At 37.8% G+C, this 19,532-nt stretch overlaps 1 protein-coding gene across 1 annotated transcript; it reads left to right on the forward strand.

Annotated features, from left to right (window-relative positions):
* Nucleotides 1-1,494: 1,494 nt before the first annotated feature.
* SPMIP7 (sperm microtubule inner protein 7) lies at nucleotides 1,495-17,743 on the forward strand (the record flags this gene model as incomplete). Its single annotated transcript, XM_079299368.1, is given in 6 exon segments — nucleotides 1,495-1,555; nucleotides 1,558-1,761; nucleotides 5,330-5,499; nucleotides 7,264-7,289; nucleotides 7,610-7,705; nucleotides 17,632-17,743. Coding segments are annotated over 6 exon segments (669 nt in total).
* Nucleotides 17,744-19,532: the final 1,789 nt, after the last annotated feature.

Below are 19,532 nucleotides of genomic sequence, written 5' to 3' on the forward strand. Positions count from 1 at the left end.
TTGCAGCACAGGGAACCCCATGCTGCCTGCAGCTCTTCCTCCAAAACTAGAGACCAAGGAAGTTCTGGCTGCAGAGCCAAAGAACTAAAGTGCTGAATCAGACACTGCCGTGGGTGTCCATAGCTCTGCTGTTCTGTCTCCATTGCACGCTGTAAAAAGACAATTGAAGTGTCTGGAATCGAGGGCATTTGCATGCTCCATTCGAGCATTTGGAATTTATGCTGCAATAGAGAAGGGATTTGCTGAAAGATGGAGGGAAGGACAAGAGGGGTGAGAGACGAGGAATTCACTGGGGAGAAAATAAAATCAGACAAAAAAACCATCATTTTATTGGAAGATTTGGTATATTGTTACTTTTCCAGAGAATGAAAGCAATCGTTTATGTAAAGGCAAGGATGACCCACAGGAATCCTGAAGCAAAGTAAAAGGCAGAGAGAACTAGCATGGACACAAAACCAATCCATCCATGTGCTTCTTTAGGCATGGATCAGTTCAGAATGTTGACAGTAGAAATAACTCAGCCTTCCTTGGAAAATTCACTTACCAAGATAAACAGAATAGAATCCCTGTCAGCAAAATCCAAGACAGTTTAAATTGCATTTCATTCTACAAGATGAATGCAACAAAACAAGAGTCATCCTTGTGATGCCTTCCACCCTGTGCCTTACCTGGGTCCCATGCCTTTACCTCTCCTGTCATCTTTTTCTAAAGCTTTCCAGGAGGAGGTAAAAAAGTAAAGAGGAAAAAGTCAATCTGCACCACTGAATGTAATTTCTGGTGCGAAACTGATTATATTTGAGATGGAAATTACTGAGAGTCAGTAAATATAGACACCAGTATGGCATTTTAAAGGCTTGTTACTGGTAGAAGTCAAATTTTGAAAGTTTGTTTTCTACTCTGGTAAATGTAGAGTTATGATGGAAAGTGGACACAGGATGTATCGGAGAGAGTTCTGTGTTTTCAGTGTATTGGCTTAGCCTTACAGTGCCCACACTGCATATAAAACATTCTCAGCTGTAACTACAATTTGCTATGTGTGTCCCCTTGAAGGACTACATTACAGTAGTAGGCATGAACTAAGTTTCACACTTTCAGAAGAAATTTCATTAAGAGCTGTTTTCCATCACTAGCAAGCAACAGGAAAAATCTGAGCATGCAATGGCCCTGTTCTTTCTGTACCATACTTGATAAATCTCTTTTCAGGAAAGAATTCAGTACTTAAGCATCACTGCCATGCTCCTCTATGCCCTGTTTTTTTCTGGAGAATGACCTCTACTTTTACTGTGATTTATTGACTGGGATTTCAGAATCTTGGAGAAACAGGAATAAGTTACATCTTTTAAGTTTAGTGGCTCACAAGGACAGTAGAAGAGAATGACAGTTTTCTGATGGACCTGAAAGGCAGGCAAGTGCCTTTGAAAAGTCTTCAGCTGTCTTGTCAGTGGAGCCAGTCTACAAGATGATCACCAATGGTATCCAAGACTGTTGAAGAAGATGTGTGCACCTGTTATGAGGGGTCTTGAGAGCAATAATGGTTTTGCAAGCTTTGAAGAGAAAAGAGCAATTATTTCCTTAAATTCTATCCATTCACCCCTCCAGTAGGGGCAGATAATCCTTTATTTCCACACCAGGAAGTTGTGCCTTTAATAGATCCCTGCTCAGGTTTTGTGAGTCCAGCAGCAGGTGCTGAGAGCAGCCCAGTGCTATTAAATCCCTGGCAGACTACAGCAATAGGAAACTTCACCAGCATCCCCATCACAGGTGAGAGAGCCCAGCCTGACCACAGAAGACCTCCAGACCTCCTGGAGGAAACCAGCCAGGACAGAAGGTGGAAGTCCAGGGTATGAGTCAGAGGTAAAGTAAACTATGGTTTTTATCACTAAAGAAACTGGTGGTGCTTAACAAATAAATGGAATTAATTTCTGATCTCCATTCCCAGGGTCCTAAAGAAACAATTTTATAAAATGCATTTGTTCTGGATATTTGAACTGATTATAACAAATGCAGTAGAGTATTTGTGTGATTTGTGGTTCCTGATGTAGCAAAGAGGTACCAGTCAGCAAATTCTAATGAGAACTCTAATGCTAAAAAAACCCAAAATAACTTTGAAGGTTATCAATGGGTTTTAAAAAAACCTATTTATGTAAAATGTGAAGTTATTTACCATTGTTCTAATTAACACCTCCTTTAATGCAAAACAAGAAACCCGAATCACTCCAAAGTCAGAAATCCCCTGGACATATCTGTGTATTTTAGTATTTCCTTACAAGTTCAGTTCAGCACATTTAGAGACCTGTTCCATTGTCTGGTTGATCAGAGAACAAAAGCTCTTGAAGACTGCCATTACATAGTGGTCAAAGTACCACACTGCCCTCTTATTTTATGTCAGTGTTTTGTGCATAATTTTGAGTCTAATTATTTTATTGTGATTGTAGCACCAAAATGGAAATTCATTGTTTATAAAGTAAAATTGGCTTGATGGTTTCAGAATTTTCTGGTAAAAATTGTGGAAAGCAGAAATACCTGCCCAGGCCTTATAAGGATAGACATAATTAAAAATAAGCAATATATTTGAAGTTAATTTCAGTAACTTTCATAGAGAAATGCTCATTACAGCTAGAACAAAATTTTATGGTATGCCACACTACATGCTCATAGACAAGGGGAGGCATTCCTTAGAACATGATAGAGAAATGCAAATAAACTCCTACTTCCATTTTACTATCAAGTAGTGAAGTCCCTGCACAGGTAAACAGTGCAGTCACTGCACAGATAGCAATACTTTATACATGTTATTGTCACCAAAAACATCTCTACGTGCCATAAATTCTGGCAGTGGTTTTGATTCCTGGTTTCTGTCTTCAAACTTTGCATTTTAAATTACTTCTTGCTTACTGCAGCCATATAAAAGAACTGTAAGTAGCTCGAGAAACCACAAGGGATAAAAAACAAACTACATAAATTTCCTTTTTTTTTCTTTTCTTGCACAAACCATGTAACTTTCACTTCTCATTTACTGTTTTCTTTATTTACATATGAAAATTAGATCTCAGACATCAGTCAGAAATGTTCAGCTGTTTTTTCTGCAAGCCTCTGGAAAATGAAGGGGGAAGAAGATTTGCGATAAGAAATTTTATCTGCCCATTAGTTTTTCCAAAGAAAAGAAAAGCAGAGAGAGATGTACTCTGGCACACAGAGACAGAAATGAACACAGACAGAATCTGAAACTGAATGCCATCAAGTCAGTAATCTGGGTTACAGTCAAGAAAGTGCTCTGAAATGAACAGCAGTTCAGGAAGCAGGTAGAAACTGGCTGGTGGCTTTCTGATGTTGTTTTGTTCAGGAAAGTTCACTATTAGACTAAAATGCTGAATCTGCTGAAGTTGTCAGGGAAACTCAAACTGAACTCAGGGACAAACCTTGAAGCAGATATAGTGCAGCATAAATTCATTAGGGAAGTGGTATAAGTATTCTTCCAAACCTTGTATGCATTTACAAGTTTTCCTGTGATGCTGAGGTATGAACTACAAATGCTTAAATATTGAAAAATAAAATAGACAAAATTTAGATAACATTTTAAAGACTGCATAAATAAATTCCAGATTTCAGCTGTATGATTCAGAGCCCAACTACCAGCCCCCAGGCATGTGATGCAAGTTATTAACCTCTCTAGATACCAGTCCCAAGACATTCCACAGCTAAGTCTCTTGGGGAAGTTGTGCAGAAAGAGAGATCAGTCAGGCATTTTGCAAGCAAATTCTACAGTCACTTTCTCCACTGTGTCTGGGATGAATGTAAAAAAAGAGAGAAGCAGCCTTTGAGACAGATGAACTGTGATATATAAAACATCTGCAGCAGACAGGAGCTTCTCTTTTGTGAGAAGATGTAGCACTATGGCCTTGGCAGTCCACAATTTTGAACTTCTCTTGCAGATTTTTGCATCTGCTGGGCAAAGCAAGCTCTGTGAAGCTCTGTAAGCAAAGCAAATGTGAGAAGCTGGTGATGAAGGTCGTTCTAAGACTGAAGAATCAGAGAAAAGATGACACCTGAGGAGGTTTTCTCTGTGTATTCTCAGTCCTTATAGGGGAGGTGCTCTGTGCTAGAATACTAGGTCCCTCTAGAGTCCCCTCCTCTCATGGCAACACAATTTTCTAATCTTTTCTCTGTGGTCTCAAGTTTTCTTTGGAGTGGTTAGGAAGAGGATGACCTCAGAAATTGACCATAAAGGTGTATTTTTACTGGGGAATGAGTGATGAAGTCCACCTGCTCAGTTTGTAAATATTAATCTATTTGTAGGCCTTAACCCAGAGATTATGGGGTTTGCAGAATGAACCAGGTTATCCGACAATTCTGATAAAGAGCAGAGATGATTTCTTGCCCCTGCTGAAAGCTAACTGTGTCTGAAGACACAGTTTTTCCCAAAGCTGGGAAATGGGAAATAGGAAATACTATAGAGTTTACTTATAGATTTGGTAGCAACCATTTTTTAAAGAAATAATTAGTTTATTCATGCTGCTACTAGGCTTTTATATTTCTCCAAAAGCCCACATAGTCCAGAATTTCATCCAAAACTGTGGATAGTTAGTAAAGTCTATTTGAAAATCTTTTATTTGGCATTAACTGTTGCTGGGCCCACTAAAGCAAACACTCCTAATTTTAAAATATAAGGGTTTAAAAACAATGCACAGTGTCTACAAGTCAAATACTAACAGTGACCTGCCATTTATTTTTAAAACAGTTTTTGCTTTTGTTTTGCTTCATTTTTTCATCTTCTTTTTGCTACTAAGCGTCTTTAGGTAGCAGAACATATAAGACTACAAAAGTTTATCTAGCAACGAGAATTTCTGCTGTTTAATGGCATTTAGCACAGGATTCATCTCATGAGCTTTAGTTATCTGGAAGCTTGTATCCAGTCTGTGCCTTTCATCTCCCTTCCCCTGCAGACAGTGAAGAGGAACTGTAGCTTCCCAAAGGGCATGCTGTGCATCTGTCTTCAGTGCCTGTCAGGGGCCTGGTGTCCAGCCCATATTTATGTCTCCTTTCACTTAGCTGATTATGCAAATTCAGACAAAATAAATCCCTTCACCACTGTAAGCTTATTGAAGGAGAAGCTACCTCTTTCACTTAGTGAGTGAGACCATTTTAAAGAAGATAATCCTGTGAAACTGTGCAGTAACTACTTGTTCCCCAGAAGGCAGCATATAACCCCAGGCTTTTAATTTTCCATTAAAAATTAAATATCACATCATTCTTGTTATCTAACTACCAATTCATTAATGATTGTATGGAAACTTTTTTTCTACTTTTTTAAAAAAATGTTGATCTGGAGCATACAAAGGAATTCCTTGGGATAATATGTTTTCTTCAAAAATACAGCCTCCAAAATCAACAGAGGAGATGTTGGCTGATCCTGTTTCCCAGTGTGTCACAAAAAGAAGAAATAATCCCAAACCTAAAATAAGCCAATTCAGTGATCAATTTCTTCCTAACTGTTTTTCGGTTTGCTGATGAAAGGAAGTCTAAATTTTGTGTAGGTCATACACATCAACCCACAAAAATGTTTTCAAGTAAAAACAGTCTCAAGTGTGCATTAAAGGTCGCCACCACATGCCAGTAACTGCCTCATATTATTTCACGTTTCATTTTTTCCCTGGTCCTCCCTGTAAATTGATAGAGAAGACATGAATGCAGAATATCAAAGCAGAGTGCAAGAATATTGATGAGAAATTGGTTGGTAGAAATGATGCTTTACCTTAATTGCTGCCTGAAGAAATATTAAGTCAGATTAATTAGCTAATGTTGAATACAAGAAGCATGCAATTATGATTTTATTGTTGTAGGATTCTGGGACAGATTTCAAACAAATCTTTTCCTCTCCATGGAGATCTGGTGATTTATAAATTTCAAGTTTTGTGAATATTGGAGTCGTCTGAACAGCCCTTTTGCAAAGTCTGTGGAAAATTAGTTATCTCAGAAGACTAAATTCAGCAGCTTCTCTTTAACTAGAGAAGTTAATATATTCAGTTAATACCTATATCAAAAGTATGTTCTGCATGCTTCTCCTGTGAGAGAGATAAATATAAAAAGCAGAACTGAAGAAACCTGTAAATGGAATGATTGCCATGATTTCATACATCTGATGTTTGCATTAAGACATGGCATTTATGAAAACACCAGGGTAATCATACCCACGCACAAACTCACGTGTTTTTTGCTGTCTGTCCAAAACAATCACTTCTGTATTGGTGTCTTTTATTTACTCTGTATTTCACCTATTCAAATCTATCTCAGAGTGAAGCATTTTAGATGAGTCCAGTAAATGGTCACAGAAGTCTTAAAAGGGGTCAAATAATAGCTATGTTGAGACAAAGAAAGAAAAGCTGGCCAAAGTGTGATAGAAAAATAAGAACAAGTCTCCAAACTCCGAGCCAGAAGATTTGCAAGGCAAACTCTGTGGACAAGTGAGTTACTGGGCAGAGTCAAGCATAACGTGGCAGAGACAGGTACCTCAGCAGGGTGGAAGAAAAGCAAGATAGATAGATAGATAGATAGATAGACAGAGAGATAGATGATAGATAATGTTGCCATGGTTTCTTGAATTATTCCCTTTCAAAGGAATATAGTTCTGGACAATGAGAGTTGCTTGCAGGGACAAACCAAGAGAGAAATTCAGATCCGATATTAAATTTTCCTGTGTTCTCAAGATCTCAATGAAATAAGTGTTGATAGAAGGGAAGTAGTTAATTTTTAAAGAAAACTTGTTTATATTGTTCTATGAAATTTACTGAAGTCCTAGTACCAGAAGAGGCTAAAAGATAAGATTCTGCCTGCTGAGCTGGTTCATTTAGCATATATGCCAAACTAATCATTTGCCACTGTCTTTTACCAAATTCAAATCAGCACTGCATTATTTCAGGGGCAAAACTTTGACTTGACACCACCTGGCCTTTGGGACCTCATAAATACTTTATCAGAATGTTCTGTCTGGTGAAAAAAAGAAGTGATTGATCCATTTTGTCTTTAAAAGTGGAAACCAAAGCTCTCAAAACTGTCATATCCCTTTGTATATGTAAGTACAGGTTCCCTGGGTTGTTTCAACTTTTGTCATTTTTTATTAAGCCCAAGCAGTCCCTCTCATTTTCTGAAACATGAATTGTAGCTGGACTATGTTATTAATCTTAAGGTATTTTCTAGTTCCAAAAGAGAGTATATACTGAGTCTTCTTTGCTTGTGGATATCTCCAACTTTTTTCTTGTAAACTAGAAATCAGAATCTGTTATGTCCACTTTGTAAGAGTATCCCAGTCTGATCATAAGAATAGCCAAAAGGATGAGACATGACACGTTTCTATCTTGCTTCCATTTTCTCCCAAGCCTCTCTGCACATGTGAATTAGAGCTGTCATTCGTTATGTGCTGCAAGTTCAGCAGATGATTGTTTTCATCTTGAGACATGCCAAGCACGCAGGGCCATTCATCTCTGTGTTTTTTTTCTTGTGGACCATTTTAATAAATAACTAGAATTTTGGAGCATGCAGTGTATGGTTCAGCTGCCTCCACCAGATGTCTTATGAATAATGTACATATCTTTGATTTACTTTCTATCTGCAGTGTTGGTGCAGTAACTTTTGAAGACGGTGCTGGTGTAGACTTAGTCCCACTTAACCATGTGCAAACTTCAAAGCCTTATTACACAAGTACTGCACACTATTTTTCACTTCTTAGCATGATTTTGATACTGCCTGTTGAGATCTTGTTACTTGGGAAAAGGGAAAAAACTGTTAAAAATCTGATCTTGGATGAAAAGAGCAGAACAAGTTTGTTTTCAAGGTATACCATACTTTCTTACTTCAAATGTTTCATGTTCTTTAGTATTAATGGTCTGCTGCATGTTTGATGAGTAGTATGATTTGAATATTGCCATGTCAAAAGTGTGTGATTGTTAACTTTAGTCACTAGATGGCCTTTGAGTGTGCAAAAGCTCCCTGAAAGCCATTGGAAAACTCTACTTTTAGCTAGATCATTAACTTTGAAGTTTTTCACTTTAAGCCATTCCTAAACCTGTCTTTAGTAGCTTGAGCCAATATAAAGTGCTTATTTGCAAACTTATGAGAAAGGAAAATGGTTAAAGCAACAGCTTAATGATAAGAATTAAAAAAAAAAAAAAACAAAAGAGGAACTAAAGTGTTCTTTTTACTTGAACAGAACTTCTCTTTGCATCAGCCTTTCCTGTGTATCCTTGAAATGGTCTTCCTCAGTCCACATTTGTGAGGAAAGTTCAGAAAGGATACTTCACTGGGTAAAGCAGAGGATCAGAAGCTGCAGAAATATTGTCCTCTGTTCTGAAGAAAAGACTTGATGCTGGGTGTTACTCACATCAGAGTAAATGCTAAACACTCCTGGTTGTTGGGAGCTACCTTCTGAAATTTCTGAGCTACAACTTAGATCTGTTAATTAATATTTCTTACATCTGTTCAGGGTGAATGTATATCCCTCTGCATTGCAGCACTTGCTGTTTGTTACCTGTGTAAGGAGAAGCACATCATTCTTCACACAGCAGCAGTTCACAGATAAAGTGAGGTACTAATCATTGTAAATTCATCACATTTGATCCATATTACTGCAAACAAGCCTATTAATCCCAGTTTTTATGACATTATGCACCATTCTGATTATTTTATCTTACCTTCTGCACAAATCATCTGCTTTCTCAGAGCCTGCATCTAACTTTTCTGCTTGGATTATAACAAAAATAGTACAGAATTATTATTGAGAAATGAATGTTGTTCCAAAATGCAGCACATACAGAATAAACATAGTGCTGAACAGAGATGCCTGAGTAGCAGTGAAGTTATAGAGTTGTTAACCCTCAATTCTGCTGTGTTGTGCTGCTGTTATGGTGGAGCTTTGAAGAGGAGAAGCAGATGTGTGCGCTCTGTTGCAGGCAGACATCTTATCTGGGACTGTCTGCATCACATGATTTCATGGAGGATTTGTAAATTTGAGCAACTGATTCTCTATTGCCTTCTCTGGAATGCTGCATCTCATTTTTCTGGTTTTTACTGAGTGAGGCTATGGATTTCATTGATTTCTGACAACAAGGAGACCAAGACCTCTATAATTTAAAAGCTCTGACATCTCAAAACTCATAAAAACTCAGTTGAAAAAAACTCAATTTCATCTGGAAAATTTTATTAAGTTTTTTCACACCTATTATCTGTCCATGACTGTAAGACATCAAGGTTGCTATGATTTTGAGCAGAAGAAAGTCAGAAGGCATTAAACTTTGCCTATAATTTGTTTTTCTCACTCCACGTGTTTGCCAGTAGTTTTGGAAAGATGTGTAAATGCAGTTAAGTTCTACTAAAATCCTTGAAAAGTCAGATATATACTTTGGATTGAGCAGCCTAAATGCAATTTATAAGTATAAAGTGTAAAGCTCTCTTAGTAAATAGTCACTTTCACTCCACAGAGTAGCAGCAGCACTTCCTGCTTGCAGCACTTGGGCAACAGCATCAGTGCCTGGGCATTACTCCAGAGTGAGACACTGTTCTTCCCCAAACCATGCAAGAAAGTGGCTGCCATTCAAATGATTAGCAAAGCTGAAAGTAACTGAGAGTCATCTGTCATGTAGCTGCAGAGACAAACAGGAAGAGTGGTTTTTCATGTTAGCCTTACACCCACCCTCTCTTCCTTTTGGCAGAACAGGAAACCATCTTCTGTTTTTCTTCTTTTTTCTTAAGGAATTAGAAAAAAGATAAAAGTTCTGACCTGTGCTCTAGCTGAGCCTAAAAGCACCTAATATTAGATCAGTGTTGTGAAGAGCTGCTGTGCATATATCCAGCACTCTCGATAATATTCTGAAGTCCTTACCATGCAACTTGGAAGTTTTGCAAATGTAAATGCAGGTGTAACATGATAAGGTTATTCACCAAACTGTAGCACAGTTAGGAATGAAACTTCACATATCCTGAGCCCAGTTTTTAAGTTTTTCAGTTTTTTAATTGAACTCTTATCTTTAGGCTTTTAAAATAGTGCTGTGCTCAAACTTGGTTTCATATATTATTAATTAGGACAAAGTGATGATCACAACTCTTAAAAATTAGGCTGGAATAAAAATGAAAATTTAGGAATCATAATCATGTGTTATCCATCTTTTCTCAGTGATTCACATATGGAATGACTGTAGGAGCTTTCAGCACATGTAAAAAGCCATGCCATAAAAGTTGTGATTCATCTGGAAGTGCTAAATTTATGAATAGGAACTTATTAATAACTGTGTGTGTAATCAGGCAGTCTAGAATAATCAGTGACAATTGCCCAAAGAGTGCTCAAAGAGATCTATGGATGTGCTATTTGGGTGAGACTTTTCATCTTTGCACTTGACCAAAAATCCTGAATCAGAATTCAATTCTTGTCATTCTCCTCCAGGCTTTCATAAAAACCTGCCTTTGGGGAAAGTAATGAATGGCATAGTCTCTGGAGGTCTGTTCCAGCCCTGGAATGTAGCATCATTCTTAATATCCATGGTTTGCATAAGCACTCCTGAATTTGCTTTAGAATTAACTTGTTGCTCTTTATTCATCCCTAGATGTGTTGCTGTGTATGCCTAAAAGCTGGAATCTTCTTCCATTTCTTTGCTGAGGGTAACATAGAAATAAGTTTCTTTTTTTTTTATTTTTTTTTTTTTTAATGTCAGTCAAAAAATTAGGAAACTGTTGTGGAAGAGCATTCTGAAAATCTCTCCCTGATGCATTCCTCTTTCAGAAAGAGGCCTCATAAATTTTTTTATACAACTTATATTGTCATTGTGCAGCTCAGTGCTTCATTGAGTGGACTACATTGTCAGAATACACATGGTGTAGCCTTGAAACCTATCTTTTTATCCCATTAATGAACAGGCTTCCAAGTTGAATGTATTGATGCTTTTTTGCATTTTCAATGTGTATTACTTGTGTGATTTTTTTTTTTTTAGATATACTGGGTAACAGTTGCCCAGTGGCTCAAGTGGCTCTTGTGGCATTTTCAAATGTACCAATTTTTTTGTGCATATTTTCTTTTTCTTAATTTTTCCCCTACCTTCTCTATTTGTCTACCAACTGCAAACTCTCTTATATTGAATTTTGTTTTTTCAAACCCATGAAGTGTAAATTCCATTGGAATCAGTGAGTTAAAGGTATCTGCTTAACAAGATTTCCTGAACAGGAATAGGATTGAGAATCTAATAAAAATATGCTCACATATTTTGCAGAACAGAGACATCTGGGATTTCTCTTACAAGACTTTAAACTCCGAATTGATTATGTCTGTTTTCCTTGGTTATTTTTGCTTTTTTTTCTTAGTGGTTTGATTGCTAATGATTTCCTTACAATATTCATTTATTTGTGAAAGATAAATACTGCATTTAGCTTCATGTGTCACGTAACTACCATATATTAAGTAGCTAAGTGAGTGCTAAAGGAGCATGTTTTGTGCAGCTAGCCAGGCTTTCAAAAATAGCTCAGCAACCACAGAAGAAAACCAGAATTCTAAAAGAGCTCACATTCTGTGTGCACGTTGATCGCTGAGCTCCTGCAAAAATCTGGCCACAAACGCCACAATCTGATCTCCTGTGTCTAACTGCTGCTCCAACCCACGTGTACCAAGGAAGAGGAGGACAGTCCAAATACTGGAAAAACAATGTGCTTTCAGAGGAAATTTTCCAGCAGAGTTACAGTGACTTCCAGGAAGACTCAGACTGATAAATTCTCTCAGCACTTTTGAGAGGTGCCATGCTATTAAAAAGTGAAAACAAGTAATGAATTGTTTCTTATTATTAACAACTACTGTGAAATATAGTCTTTCTGATTTTGAAGTGCATTTTGAACTCAACAATTATGAAAACTGTAGAGAATCTGCTTTTATTGGATCATATTGGTTTTTAACATAATCATCCCATTCTTTTTTTCTTAAAAACCTTTACATTTTATTTTGTATAATTCTACTTCACCCCTAGCCACCAGCTTTTTTCCTCCGTTGACTTCCCCAATCAGCTACCGAAAGAAGGTTATGCTCCATGTGGTATTTTAGATTCTGCAGGTGTTTTAAGGGTCAATGGAAAAAAGCCTCCCACACTGGTGATGGGGATTTCCTCTGCAGCATTCAGAGGCTGGGCTCTGGTCTGACAGGCACAGATAACTCTTCTCCCTGGTACTGTTAGAGCTCTCTTACACCTTTAGTGAGCTGGCAGAACTTAATGCAGCAATAGTGCAGCACATTTAGTGCATTTCCAGTATACACAGCAATAGTTCGTATCAATCCAGGTTTATTTCCTATATCTGACTTGTGCTTTTCTCTTTAGTGGATCTTTTGTGTTATAACACAAAAACTTCCCGATTCATGGCAGTGCCTATTGGAATCTGCCCCTTGACATTTGACAAAACCAGTAAGGACAGTGATCATGTTTTCTTGTTCCACAGTAAAAGCCTCTGCCTCCTCAATTAAGTAAAAAAATGTGGCAGTCATCAGCTTTTCAAAACTTTCTGCTCATTCCTCAGCACTCCTGATCCACAGTAGAGGGCAGTGCTTACACAATGCATGTGCGTGCTCACCAAGTGTTAGCTGCGCAGTAGCACTTTTGAAACATCAGCTAATGCATTGCCAGAACACTGATAAAGCAGGTTGCAATGTCGGTTTTTTGGCAGGTACAGAGGGACAAGGCTGAGGTGACCTGTCCAATGCCAGTGGTGTTGTGTGTGTGAGGAATACAACAGGATCTCATCAAAAGCATGTGACTGAAATGGGAAATATGCAGTTGTTAGGAAGACAAAGTCCTAAGTGTTTCAAGTCCTGCCGTCCTTGCACAAAGATATTCTCTGAAACTACCCTTTATTCATGGTTTCTCAAGCACATTGAGCAAAATGCTACTATCACATCAGTGTATCTGTAGTGGCTTTGCGTATTTCTTCAGTGTAGTCATTTTCCAACTGACTGTGTGCATGTACCCTTTGGAAATTCAAGTTATCAGAAACTTCACAGGCCACATTTGGCTGGGAAAAGGACCCTCTGCTGTCTTGCACCTTGCACAGTCATTTCTAAGGGCTGCTGTAGAGCTTTCTCACAAATTATTTTTTCTTCAGAAACTGTCAGCTTGTCTCCCATATATGCCTGTTTAGTGGTTCTCCAGTTTGACTCATTCAGGGGGTTGTGGAGGGAAGTGTGTGTTGAAATATCCTACTTTGGCATTTTCTAAATGCGATTTTATTGCAGGCTTGAAATGTTTTGCTGTGTCTGAAAAATACTACCCTATACTACAAAGGGGAGACTGAAAAATTTGAAAGCAGAATAAAATCCTTTGAAATTGTAGAGACAAAATTTTCCAGTTCAACATGATTCAAAATATTTGGGGGAGTTGTCATTTTGATGGTTTTATCTTTTCAGGAACCCCAAAACCATTTTTAAGTATCCATTCCCTATTCTGCTTTAATGGCTGAGGGAAATGGATGTGAAATGAAACCCAGAATGCTGTCAGTCCTATTCTCCACTCTGCATTAAAATACTTTGTTTTGTCTTCACAAGTAATCTTAGGCATATTCTTTCGCAACATGAGGGAATGTATGAATTTCCTGACACAGGATTGTGTCTTTTTTGAAACATTTTTACCACAGGTTGTTCTGTTTAGAAAATAGGATCACAGAGGCAGAAAGGATGTAGAAGAGCACAAATGCGTTACACGCCAATCTTCCTGGAAGAGAATTTGAGGTGGAAACCAGTTGTGAGCCTTACATACTGTGAGTGAGATCTGAAGCCCTTTTTTGTAATAGCAATAATCAAAAGAGTTCTAATGACTTCACAGGGTGTTTTAGTTCTGCTGCATTTATACAGGAGTGTTTATAAGAAAGAGTTACAAGCGAAGAGTTTCTAAGTGTTACAGTAAGAATCTACCAGGTATGTCACTAGACAGAATTTTTGCACAAAGAACTTGGATACCTTCATTGCTCAAGCTGAAGTGCTAGATCCAAGGTTTTCAAGAATCATAGATGATTTGGGAGAAATCTAGATTTTACCCCCATATAAACAGATGATGTGGAATTTACACGGCAAACCTGGGCATCCAATAGGCACTCTAGACCATCATTTTCAGCTGCTGCTTCTGAACAACATGCATCCCCTGTGAGTCCTGTGTTATAGGGAATTATCTCTGGCACCTTAAGGCACCTCAAATAGCTCTAAATATAAGCATTGAGAGCCTACTAAGTTAAGTCCCCACTGATCTTCCTGATCATTGCCAGGAAATAAAAATCTACAAGGACATCCCAAGATGGTGAGTCTCCACCTCAAATCCACTGTCCAGTTCTGGGCCCCGCACTGCAAGAGGATATTGAGGTGCTGGAGCAAGTCCAGAGAAGAGCAACGAAGCTGGTGAAGGGTCTGGAGCACCAAGTCTTATGAGGAGAAGCTGAGGAAGTTGTTTAACCTGGAGAAAAGGAGTCTCAGGAGGGACCTTATCCCTCTCTACAGCTACCCAAAATCTAGATGGGGGTCAGCATCTTCTCTGAGGTAACAAGAAACAGGACAAGAAAAAATTACTGTCCAGAGTTGTGGTGGAGTCACCATTACTGCAGATATTTGAAACACATGTAGATGTGGCACTTGGGACATGGTTTAGTGGTGGATGTGGCAGTTCTGCGTTAACAGTGAACTTGATGATCTTAGGGGTCCTTTCCAGCCTTAGTGATTCTAGGATTCCATGGACATAAAAAGCAGAGGCACACCAATGCAGAGGCACTCCAAATCACTACAATTCACTTGAAAAATCTTATTACCTGTGTTGGGACTTAGAGCTGCTAGGATGATAACAAGGAAGTGTATGAAAAGGATAGATGTGATGGTTACAGAAAGCAAGCTTGATGACGGCAGCATAACCACAGAGGAGTTTTGTGTGTTGCCCACTGGTAAGCTGGTACTTAGTTGTTTTCTTCAGCAGCAGCAACATGGGTTAGCAGCTCATCAGAGAAAGCACACGAGCTAGACAGCATGATCCAAAATAATAAAAACACAAAAACACAAAGGGGTACTTTTTTAACCTCAGTTTCTTCTGCTTTATCACCTACATAACCACAGCACTGTTTTGCATCTTCTTTGCAGGTTCCCAGGAGAGCAGCTGCTTTACTGTGGTGTAATCTTGCTAACTTTCCTGATATCTCGAGCTTCTCTCTGTTCAGCTCTATTCTTTTACAGATACACATTCATCCAACATATTATGAATGTACCAGCTTCTGTCAATTGTTTCTAACAGACAGTCTAGAACAAGTCTTCATCTCGGGTCATTTCTCAGATCAACTTTTGGGTCACTTTTGCCCATTTATGATGTTTTTTTCTTCTACTTTTGCAGGCTTCAAAGATGAGAATATTTATACAACTGTGAGGCATGAGAAGAACATGCTTCACAGTTGTATAGTTACGTGATTTAACTTAAAATAGGCTTATAAAATGCTGCAAGCTAATATAGCATTTCTTGTTATCATCTACTTTTCTCTATGATGCCTATACCCTTCCAAGGAAATCACTGTAATTTTGTGTCATGTGACATCTATCTTGTATCACAGATACAGACATATCTATGTATGTAGCCCATCACCAGCCTAATAAAACTGGGTTTACAATTTGACTGACTCTTTCAAAGTGGTATTTTGTATATTTTTTATTTTTGGATCAATTAATGTGCTTACTACCAAACAACATCCATTGTGTCCCTTGATAGGATCCTGGTATACAGAGAGAATTTTCTACAGAGTCTCCTAATGGGTACATAACTTAATAGTTGTCTACTCTGACATGAAAAAGCAAATTTGAATACAACCCACTTTGGCCAACTCTGAAAACATGTTCTACTACTGTAAAAGATTTTCAAGCCACTTGTTGCCCTTGCACAGCTGCTGTCAAGACAGAGAATAAATTTGTTCCTTGCCCAGCCAACTACTTAGTGACTCCTTATAGGCAACATCTTCCCCAGTGCTACAAAACCTCTGTATTGATCCTACAAAGCCTACAAATCTTCTCTGGGGAGTCATAGACTGGAGCATGATCCAGGGAGTGCAGCAGTGTGTGAAGGTATAACTCCAAATTAGGAGAATTGAGTGGTCCTTCTGCTATCTATGGGTGCAAGGACTGCAACACATGCCACCAATGCTCCTATGCCAAATAGAGAGTCTTGTGTTATAACTCTGGTAGGTAAATACAGCATTTTGTCATTACCTCTGCTGTTCTGGTGAGGAATTTCAGAGCCAAGTTTCCCACTACGAAAGTCAGAGATACACAAAGTCTGACAAACTGTATCTCTCACATGTCCACTCTTGCATCCTGTGCTGAACTTAGTTGAGGAGAAGGAGTTCATCAGCTGCATGATACAAGTAACTCTATGCACTTTATAATTAAAGAAACTGTTTATTTTTACAAAGAGTACAGAGGAAGCAAAGACTACCTCAGAGATTATTTGAGAGAAGGCACTGCTATTAATTTTATTGTGTGAAGACCCCCAAATGGCTAATAGAGGAAAGGTGTACAATCCCAAATATTTAGTTGATTCAGCAGATGAAACAGCTTGTTGTGAACCTTTACCTCCATGTGTATGGGCAGTCTGGATGTATATGCATAATTCATGTGTGTCTTATGCATAATTGTATAATTCAAGTGTCCTACTTTGAGATGTCAATACAGAACAATATTGATGATATTCTCTGCTAAACTTCGAGTTGATAAAAAAGGTACTATATTGGGGGGTTATATTGTTTTATTTCTAATACACATGGATTATTTATCTGAATTTATATTAGTACCTATTTTTTCTTGGATCTCCATCTCCACTTCAACTTCCAAAACCTGTCATCAAAATTTTCTTTCTGCTGCTTCAGATAAGTAGAAGTTTTTAACTCTATGTCTTTAAGGAACTCTGCTTTTCATTTTCACATTAAACCAACACCAGAATTTACAAAATGCTTTCATTTTCCAAGATTTGCTGTGTACTGTCTCAGTTCAGTGATGTGCTCACACTAGAATTTAAGTTGGTGTCTAAGCAGTGTTGTTAATACTACATCTTAATAAATTCTAAGGGAAATTTAGAGAACTTTGGAATAATTCTGGAAATCACTTATGCTTTAGCCCATGAAAAATCACACCTGTTGGCTTAAAATCTGTTATGTAAATTTCATATTTGAAACTGGAAACAAAATATGAGCTAAACCTGTATCACATTTCTAAAGAATATTTCCTTGTTTTTTGTATTCTGTGCAAACTCTGTAACTTCATTTATTCTTTGTGATTAAGTGTTGCTTATTAAGTGTATCATGAATATCATGCAGATACTAAACCTAAACAGATTGAAGAAAAAAAATTCTCTAAAGAGCTCTCCTTTACAATGTCTAACCAGAGATTTTTTGGCCCATATCATCATAAAGTTGTTTCTCTGACATTAAAGAAGCTGTGACAGTTTATACATTCTAGCCACTTTTCATTTCATTAGTAAGAGATTTTACCCCATCCATCTTTGATAAACCCTATCCATTCTAGAACTTATCTATAAGTCATATTTCAAGCCAATAGTCATTTAATTTGCCCTTTCTCCATCCCATCCCCCTTTTAACTGTTTCCTTTAGCACTCCAAATATTCCTGGATACACTGGCAAGGTTCATTGGTCAGCAACTCACCCGGCAAATTCTAATCTTCCATCAACAGCCCCATCAGTAATTGCAGGAATGCATGGGTAGGTATGAGGTGTATTTCTCAGGTTGTTCAGAAAATTTACAGGGAAAATTGTAATTGCATTTATTAAGTTAAAGAACAATTAAATATTACACATGATATTTTATTAGCTTAAAAATTACAAAACAGTTTGGATTGTATCCCACCACATTGTTGTCATGCTAATCTGAAATCCTTAGGAGGTTTTAGAGTTTTTCTGGAACACTGTACATTATGTGTTGGGAAGGTGATTTTTTTTTTTTTAGTAACAAATGCCTTTTTTTTTTTTTTAAGAGTCCCAGGAATGTCAAAGTTATTAATTCCCTAAAGAAAAATCTGTGGAGTTTCTCAATTGGTCTTGGCAGGCTTATGAAGCAGGCATTTGAAAAAAATGATTACTTAAAATGAGTGGGTTCACTTAAAAGTGAGAAGCAAAGTCATGCAATGCCAGCACACTGATGTAGCTGGGATCCTGCAACAGTGAAACTGTCGTAGCTCCCCATCACTATTGTGTCTTCCTCGTGAAGTGCATTAGTAATCTTTATTCTCTCTTGCTCTTACATACAAGGCTGGTTAAAACTGTGGGCCAATATAAGTATTGAGATGTTAAACTTGTTGATTTCAAAAGACCTGGACACTTCAAAATCACTGAAAAATCCTTTTCCTTTTGTTAGCATGAAAAGCTTCTGATGCTTGCAAAGAACTAACTTAGCCTTTCTCCCTAATTGCTTAGAAACTATTTGTTTCTCCTCTCTCCTTTATGATTTTGTACTTTAGATTCTTGTTACCTATAGTGATCTAGGATATGGTGGCACTTTTCCAAGTTTCCATGTTTTCCTGAGAAATTTATCTTCTAACCAAACTTTTAATTTGCCTTAGAATTCTGTTCACAACACATCACACTTTTTTCAGCACCGTGAATGAAAACGTGTGCAAAAAAGGTTCAAGGAGATTTATGGAGCTGCTTGGCTTTTGAAGAGTTCACCTTGTCAAGAGTTTCACTGTTTCAATGAGTGCCCTGACTTACTTTTCTGCTGTCCTCCATCCAGTCACATCTGTTCTTTTTCTCTTGTGATTATACTTGGAAAATAGGCATTCACCTGTAGTTATGGGCTGCAGTTGACAGGGAATGGAAAGATGCAACAATGTCCTGAGTCTCCATAATCTGATAAAGCTGAACTCAAGGCACCCTCATGCAACTATAAATTGCTTGTAAAAGGCAAATGCATCTTAGCAAATATCATTGAGAGACTTCATTCAGCTACCAGAATTCAAGAGCAAAAATGACAGGTACCACTGTGATCTGAAGAAAACACATCAGTTACTTCCTTTTACTTTACACAGATGTTACTGTGGGTGTAGTTCACAGTGGAGGAATTTTCTTCATTTTTAGTGTATAGCAAGAACAGGGTTCTCATTCTTTGCTAATGGATAGTTTCCAGAACCAGGACAGAATGTCCTGACCTTTTTGAAGAAGACTGTGTAGGAATAAACTAGCAAGCTTAATCATACCCAGAGACTGCAGAGCAGGTTTTTCTCCCCTTTTCCTGAGCTATATGGTACATTTCCCTAAGAAGATAGTACCCCTGATTGTAAAATTGCAATGAGTCTATGGCCCTACTTGTGGAGTAAGTTAGTGTTCACTGAGCTAAGATGGAACATTCTAGTCTTTCATGAAACTGCTGTATAAAACTGTGATGGATGCTGAGAATCTCCCCTCCTCATTAGTTACTGATGCCCATAAAAGAGGCATGCTTAACATTTGATTCCATCCACTTACAAAATAAATTATAAGAATTCCTGCTGATTTCAGGG

The sequence above is a fragment of the Erithacus rubecula genome (assembly GCF_903797595.1).
Source record: "Erithacus rubecula genome assembly, chromosome: 3".
Taxonomy (NCBI): Eukaryota; Metazoa; Chordata; class Aves; order Passeriformes; family Muscicapidae; genus Erithacus; species Erithacus rubecula.